Source organism: Miscanthus floridulus, chromosome 10, assembly GCF_019320115.1.
Source record: "Miscanthus floridulus cultivar M001 chromosome 10, ASM1932011v1, whole genome shotgun sequence".
NCBI lineage: Eukaryota > Viridiplantae > Streptophyta > Magnoliopsida > Poales > Poaceae > Miscanthus > Miscanthus floridulus.
In genome coordinates, this window is record NC_089589.1 from 111,414,837 (window position 1) to 111,422,880 (window position 8,044).

At 43.6% G+C, this 8,044-nt stretch overlaps 1 protein-coding gene across 2 annotated transcripts; it reads left to right on the top strand.

Annotated features, from left to right (window-relative positions):
• Positions 1-1,013: 1,013 nt before the first annotated feature.
• LOC136485325 (cysteine-rich receptor-like protein kinase 15) lies at positions 1,014-3,993 on the top strand. 2 transcript variants are annotated; one of them, XM_066482234.1, is made up of 7 exons: positions 1,014-1,886; positions 1,976-2,074; positions 2,161-2,318; positions 2,523-2,733; positions 2,835-3,072; positions 3,168-3,318; positions 3,563-3,993. In XM_066482234.1, the coding sequence occupies exons 1-7, from the start codon at positions 1,019-1,021 to the stop codon at positions 3,866-3,868; spliced, it is 2,031 nt and encodes a 676-aa protein (XP_066338331.1). In that variant the 5' UTR covers positions 1,014-1,018; the 3' UTR covers positions 3,869-3,993. The 2 variants fall into 2 exon arrangements, with proteins under 2 accessions (XP_066338331.1, XP_066338332.1); XM_066482235.1 differs by lacking the exon at positions 2,835-3,072 and having other exon boundaries at positions 2,523-2,791.
• The last annotated feature ends 4,051 nt before the right edge of the window (positions 3,994-8,044 follow it).

An 8,044-nucleotide genomic window follows, 5' to 3' on the forward strand; every position in this document is an offset into this window, starting at 1 on the left:
CCGTTCTTGCTTGTATTCTCGATTCGCTTGCAGAAAAGCCTTCTCGGCGAGGTCAATCGCGTTCGCGTGGTTGATAACCAACGGAGCTGTGGTGTAACGATTGCGAGGGTCCAAATCAGTCTTGGTTCGAAGCCTAGATCGTGAACGTCGAGTCTCTACCAATCGACGCTATCATACCTTTCGAAAGATCGGGCCTTGTCTACGTCAGCATGCCCTGCCGAACGTACATGAGTTTGAAGAGATCACCCTACTTTCCCTATGTTCACATTAGTATGGCTTTCAAAATAGCTGAACGGAACTTTTGAGGATTATTATACGTGCCATGTAAAGTTATATAGATACTACAGTCGTCACCAGATCATTTTTTACCAACTTGACTATCTGAATGTTTCTGACATTTTGCGATGTCCATCAGGTGTTTGGGATGAAGAAGAAGCCATTGATCCAAACAACATTGGGCTAATTTGGGCTGGCTTATTATTAGCCATCTATTAATTAGCTCAACTTTTAACTGGCTAAAAATTAGCTCTAGCCAATCCAAACATGCCCTACGTTTGGCATTACGTTTTTGCGCCTTGTATATATATGTGTTAGTTGAGTGCTTTACTTTCATAGACAATTTTGATAGGGTAGCTGCTAGGGTGCTAAACTGAGAACTAGAGATAGCAACACACATAAAAATCTAGTGCTCATATAGTTAGATATTTTTGTAAGTTTCTGTACGTGTAATTAAAGCTGGCCGTACCAAGATTCTATTGAGCCTAAGTCAACCCTTATAGAATGACGTTTCTTTCACACTCTATTCATGATTTGTCTCATACCAGCCGCACCCACTAAATTTCCACGAGGGCCCATGCATTAATATTCAGTTCGACCATTTCCATTGGACTGCGTCTTGACGATGACAGCTGTGACCCTGTGATCTGTGACTTTTCCACGAAGATCCTTGCTTAAGAATTAATATAAGATGCCCCTCGTTAGCCATCAGTGCAAGCTTCCCCTTTCGCGCGAGACAGCCATGGTTCTCATGCTCTTGCTTATCCTTTGCTTCCTGCCGATGATCGCCGCTCAGCCCTGGCAGATCTGCGGCACCCGCAACTACACGGCCAACACCACATACCAATTCAACATCGACTACGGTCTGTCATACTCGTCCCTTAGAACAGGCCGTCACCCTCTATTCGCCAAAGGCTCCACTGGTGAGCCCCCAAACACCGTGTACGCCGTCGCGCTCTGCCGCGGCGACTTGAACACTTCCTCCTGCAGCGCCTGTGTCGATGCCGCGTTCAAGGACGCAAGACAGCTGTGCGGGCTGAGCAAGGACGCGACCATCTTCTATGATGAGTGCACCATCCGCTTCTCGGACGTGTACATCCTTGACATGGATTCCTCCAACCGTGTGAATACTTCTGCTATTGTCGATGGAGCGCTCATCCTGATGAATATCAGCTCAGAGCCCATGTTTCCCGGTTGGGACGCCAAAAACCAGCAGGCGACCGGAAACTTCACAAGATTCTTCAAGAAGATGCTGAGTGACACGATAGCGCAAGTTCTCTCCACGACGAAGTACTACGCTGCAATCCGTGTGGACACGAATGATGGGAGCACCACCGTTCCACAACTCTACTGCTTGGCACAGTGCGCTCCTGACCTGGTTGAAGATATCTGCTACGACTGCATCCAAAATTTCAGCGACCTGGCCACAGCCAACTTCGCCGGGCGGCAAGGGGGGCGTGTTCTTGGTCTGCCGTGTAATTTGAGGTACGATACGAGTAAGTTCTTCGCCGGTGAGCCGACATGGATCTCCGGGTCGTCAAATGCGCTTGTTCCAAGTCCATCACCATCGCCACAGCTTGTCCTGCAACTACCTTCACCAAAACCCAAGAGTATGCACACTTTTCCTTTCTTTCCATATTACTTTCATTGTTGTCACCATATCATGCTTTGCAATCAATATACTATTTGCACTCAATAGAGGCCATAGGCAAAGTTTTGGCCATTGCCTTGGTTGCTCCACTACTGGCATTGTTTGTCTGCATCATCGTTTCGTTCAGATTTAGAAGGCACAATAAAGGTAAGCAAATCTACAGAAATATATATGTTATATTTATGAGTTTATAAACTAAATTAACTCGTAGTATCACATCGAGTCTTAATTAGGTACCATGAACATGAATGAAGACGAAGCACTAATTTTGGGACTAGATGGAAGGAATTCAGAATTTACAGTATTTGAATTCTCGCAAGTAGCAGAAGCCACAGGTAATTTCTCAGAAGAAAACAAACTTGGGCAAGGAGGCTTTGGTCCTGTATACAAGGTAAGATGGTAAAGAAAACACATGTATATATATAAGCTTACAGGAAGACACAGAATGTGTCAATAACTGAATAATGCTGAGAAACAGATTTATATATTGTGCAATTCACTCTGCATTAGCCTATTATCTCGGTCAGAGTGTCAAAGGACAATTCAAATTGCAAAATTGTGTCACTAATCCCATCTCTTTTGCACTTGTGTCTAGGGCCAATTTCCTGATGGGGTGCAGATAGCAGTTAAAAGACTTGCTTCTCAGTCAGGGCAAGGTCTAACAGAGTTCAAAAACGAAATTCAACTCATAGCTAGGCTCCAGCACACAAATCTGGTTAGGCTCTTGGGATGCTGTTACCAGGGACAAGAGAAAATACTAATATACGAATATTTGCCAAATAAAAGCTTGGATTTCTTCATTTTTGGTATTACTTCTCACAGTACCACAGTACAAACAAATTCTTCGTTCGTTATGTGCGAAAGGTATTTACTTTAACATATATATTTATGTTATATTGGTTTGCAGATGAAACAAAGAGAGTTTTATTAGATTGGAATAAACGCCTAGCAATAATAGATGGGATAGCACAAGGACTTCTTTATTTACATAAGCACTCTCGGCTGCGTGTCATCCACAGAGATCTCAAAGCAAGCAACATTCTTTTGGACTGTGAAATGAACCCTAAAATTTCAGATTTTGGGCTTGCAAAAATATTTAGCACAAATGATACTGAAGGGAATACAAAAACAATCGCTGGGACATAGTAAGATTTTCAAATGAATTAGTGCGATCCATGCTAGTTATAAAAAAGCAAATGCTGTTATGCCACTTCAATGTTTCTGATACATGTCCTTTCAGCGGTTATATGGCTCCAGAGTACGCCTGTGAGGGTCTCTTTTCAATCAAATCCGATGTATTCAGCTTTGGTGTGCTAATGCTTGAGATTGTCAGTGGAAAGCGAACATCAAGTTTTCATCGATATGGAGAATTCATTAACCTTCTTGGACACGTAAGTATGTTTACTATATAAAAATGTATGTAGTGATTTGTGATTCCAATTATCTCCCATAAATGGAAAGAATAAAGTTTTTTGTGGCATCAAAGTCATTGTCTTAGACCATCCACTACACTAACGACAGTTGTGCTCAAAGTCTTTTTCTCTCCCCCTTCTTCTGGAGATCATTGGAAGCAAGCAGCTGAAATCATTAAGATTGTCTACATATTTTGAAATCATTAACGACAATACATTGCAGGCATGGCAGATGTGGAATGATGAAACATGGCTTCAACTCGTTGATACATCACTACTAGCCATTGAGTCTCATACACTAGAGATGATGAGATGCATCAACATAGCTCTGCTTTGTGTGCAAGAGAGTGCAGCTGATCGACCCACCATGTCAGAGGTTGTTGCAATGCTTAGCAACGACAGTGTGACCCTACCTGCGCCGAAGCACCCAGCATTTTTCAACATCAGGGTGACAAATGAAGAGCCGTCAACAGTTGTTGTGGCATCCAGTGTTAATGGAATGACAATTTCCGCTGTAGATGGCAGATAGTTTTCAATGGTTGTGGTTATCCATTCAAGAGTTTTCTCTGTTTCATCTCTGAAATTGTATATCAGTATAAAAACGAGAGAATTAATGTTAGTTCAATGGCAATGTAAGCCATACGTGTGATTGCACCCTGGCTCTAGGTGTACGTACGTGCATTGGTCAATCCACATCAGGATTGGTAGAGCAAGGTTCCGGGAAGTTGAAAGGTATTAAATAGAAGAGAAGCTCAGTATAATTAAATCTCTTATCTGAATTTCCCATAAAAACTTTCCATGGATCCTGGTGTTAGAACCAAACTGAATGGGGCAATGGAAAAGATCGGAAAAGCATTTTTGCTTCTGTTTTCCTTTTATGGGCCTGTTTACATGGATACATTACTGATGTGGGCTGGCCTGTCTTCAACGACTCGTAAATCAGAATCCGGCATCTTTCAGCTGCAACTTCAGAGCACAGTGGAACATGGGTGATGTCTGAACTAGTGGTTTGAAGAATGAAATCTGATCATCAATGGTTTGGCCAACTTTGCATGATAGTGAAATAACATGAGCGTGATTTGCCCCTCATGAGTATGATAGACGACAAGCGCACAAGGCATGATACAGGAAGTATGACTGAAGTCAATTTTGTGTTCCTTTTCTTCCTATAAATATGAGTGCAGAGTTTTTTTATATCTAGCTTGAGATTTTCCAGAATATTAAATTACGTGAAAAAAGCTAATGCTTCTGTAGAGTTAGATAAGACACTGTGCAAACTGAAGAGTGCTAATCATTGGACATGTTTCAATATCATTTGCTAGTCGCGGTGACGCGGAGTACATATATAAGATAAGCGTATGCATTTGGTGTAGTGTGTGATTTACTTGCCACATAGCTGCCTTAGATGTAATGTATTACAACCAGATTGTGTTTTATATGTGTTTTTGACTGCATGCAGTGTATGATTTACTACTCATGAGTTAATGTGCCACAGGTCATCTAAGTATTACTAGGAAATTTAACAACTCAAGAGTTAATGTGCCACAGGTCATCTAAGTATTACTAGGAAATTTAACATTTTTTCTGTCTAAAAATCTAAGTGTGCAGCTGTATACCTATAATCTTTTAATTGTTCCTTTCTGTTTTTTTTCTCTGTAAGTTTTTTTTGGCAGTAATATTCCAGTAGGGGTCTTCGACCCCTCTCCTGTAAAAAAACTAGTAGCCTAGTACCCACGCACAGACGGCAATGGAGAACTCACCGGATCGGATCCCGCCACTTTAGAGCAAGGCTAATAATACAGCCGGCTTGCTGGTTGTTCCTTGTAGCCTTCTCTCAACCCACTCATATAGTAGTTGGCTCTTTACAGTTAATACATGGTCCACTTGTCTCTCTCATAGACTTTCTTGGTTCTTGTGCCCAAGCCGGCTGTAAGCTTACAGTCCGCTTCTCCTCTCTCTCCTCCTCTCTCTCCTCCACCTCAGCATTTAGTCGACTTACAGCTTGCTATTATACTTGCTCTTATGCGTCGTTCACTGCCTCGCTGCAGCCGTAGGTGATGGCCCACGCCTCGACCCTCGCGTACCACTAGCCGGCTAGCCGCAGTGCAGCACTTCACCTAGCTGCAGCCATCGCCACCACCGCCTGTTGGCTCGTCGGTCATCGCCCTAGTTGCCGAGCGCTGCCACCATAGGATGTGAGGAGAGAGACCTTGGACGAGCGACCATCCCGTTGGCGTTGATTTGGGCCAACACTAGTAGGGCCTTATAGAAGAAGTGCCGGTTGTGCTGGTTGTGTGTGATTTGGGCCAAGGCAGCGAGGTGGGCCGTTGTGGACTCACCAGGTGGTGCGGGGGCTGATGCTGGGTGGTGTGAACATCAATACGGCGGGCTCTACAAAGAGGCTTGCAAATCCAAACCGAGCCGAAACACCCAAGTGCACAAAAACAATAACCTAACCCACAACTGACCACCGACAATCCACTAAAAAAAAAAAAAAACCTGACCACAGACAAAACCGAGATTTTCGTTGGTCAGTGTCGGCTCAGTTTGGTTTTCTCGACTTCGCATCTATTCTCAGGCCTTTTGCATGTGCACCTGTGTGGTCATCCATACGAAGCGTCGTGCTAGTTTGATTTTGAGATTTGGAGCTATTCACAGCGTGGGTACAATTTAGATGAAAATCAGTTTTTCTGGATAAGTGTAGTGTATTTTAGATTGCTTGTAACGTGTTGATGTACCTAGCTATTATATAATATATTTTTTCTTTAGTCTCAAAAAAATGACATTGCTCTCTTGAGGATGTTCAGATAGACGGACGGATGGACACGGATTCCCACTAGCTGCCACGCCGTCAGCTCATTCCCATCCGCGCACCTTCTAATCTAAAAAAAACTCTCTTCCTAGGGGTGCTCGCTAGCGGTACTCGCCAAGTAGGGGCTCCCTAGGGGTGCTCGCCAGGGGTACTCGCCTAGCAGGTCGCCCAGCAAGGGTGCTCGTTCGGGTGCTTTGCCGAGTAGGTGCTCGGACATGCCACAGTTGTAGGTGCATGCTAGGTGGGCTACTGCAGCCTCACGCCAGTGCTCTCCTAGGCCACCGAGCTGGTGCTCGCCCAGGGTCACGCAGTGCTCACCACTTCGCTGGGGCACCGCGAGCTCCATGCGCCGCCGCCGACCTCCGCACCAGCGTCGAGCTCTGCAATGACCAGCCTCCATTCGTCGAAGCAGCAGGGTGACATTTGTGCTGATAGCGAATATTGTAAGCATATGTTTCAAGTGTTTCACATCTTGATGTTGCACGTGTTTCATCAGGATGTTGCACATGTTGTAATGGCTATACACGTATGTTACAAGTGTATGTTCCAAATGTTTCTGCTATTTTTTAGAAGCATGTTGCATGTGTATGTATCAAATATTTCAGCTGTTTCAGACGTATGTTATAAGTGTTTTATCTGAATGTTGCAAATGTTGTAGTGGCTATACACATATGTTGCAATGTTATGTTCCAAGTGTTTTTTTGAAACATATGTCTGAATGTTTCAGCTGTTTCAGACATATGTTTCATCGGGATGTTGCACATGTTGCAATGACTATACACGTATGTTTTCAGCTATTTTTCAGAAGCATGTTGCATGTGTATGTATCAAATGTTTCAGCTGTTTCAGATGTATGTTACAAGTGTTTTATCTGAATTTGAGGTACGATACAAATAAGTTCTTTGCCGGTGAGCCAACATGGAGCTCCCCGTCTTCGAATGCTCTTGTTCCAAGTCCATCACCATTGCCACAGCCTGTCCCACTATTACCATCAATAAAACCCAAGAGTATGTAGACTTTTCCTTTCTTTCCATTTTACTTTCATTGTTGTCACTATATCATGCTTTGCAACCAACATACTATTTGCACTCAGTAGAGCCCATAGGCAAAGTTTTGGCCATTGCCTTGGTTGCTCGACTACTGGCATTGTTTGTCTGTATCATCGTTTCGTTCAGATTGCGAAGGCACATAAAAGGTCAGCAAATCTACTGGGAAATCCTTTGTTTATGAGTGTATAAACTAAATTAACTCATAGTTAGATACGACACTTAAAATGGCGGTGTAAACTGAAGAGTGCTAATCATTGGACATGTTTCAATATCATTTGCCAGTCGCGGTGACGGAGGAGTAGATATAGGATAAGCGTATGCATTTGTTGCGGTGAGTCAATTGCGCCATAGCTGCCTTAAATGTATTGTATTACAGATTGTGTTTTATATGTGTTTTTGGACTGCACTTGATATAGAAGTAAGAAGTGTGTGATTTACTTACTCATGAGTTAAGGTGCGACAGGTCATCTAAGTGTATTACTAGGAAATTTAACATTTTTTTCAGTCTAAAAATCTGAGTGTGCAGTTGTACGTATATAATCTTTTAATTCTTCGTCTCTGCTTTTTTCCCTGTTTAAGTTGTGTTCTTTCTTGCCAAATAAAATTGCAGTAGGGGTCTCGGCCCCTCCTGTTCTGTCAACCAAAAAAGCTAGTAGCCCAGTACCCACGCACAGACGGCAATGGAGAACTCACCGGATCAGATCCCCGTCCCCTTGTGCGTCGTTCGCTGCCTCGATCGCTGCAGCCGTAGCTGATGGCCCACGCGGCCACGCCTCGACCCTCACCTACCGTTAGCCGCAGTGTAGCACATCTCATAGCTGCAGCCACCGCCACCACCGCCTGT

Coding starts and splice junctions, on each gene's coding strand:
- LOC136485325 (XM_066482234.1), top strand. CDS start 1,019: ATGGTTCTCATGCTCTTGCTTATCCTTTGCTTCCTGCCGATGATCGCC. Junction 2,319..2,522: donor GCTTTGGTCCTGTATACAAG/GTAAGATGGTAA, acceptor ACTTGTGTCTAG/GGCCAATTTCCTGATGGGGT. Junction 3,319..3,562: donor TCATTAACCTTCTTGGACAC/GTAAGTATGTTT, acceptor AATACATTGCAG/GCATGGCAGATGTGGAATGA.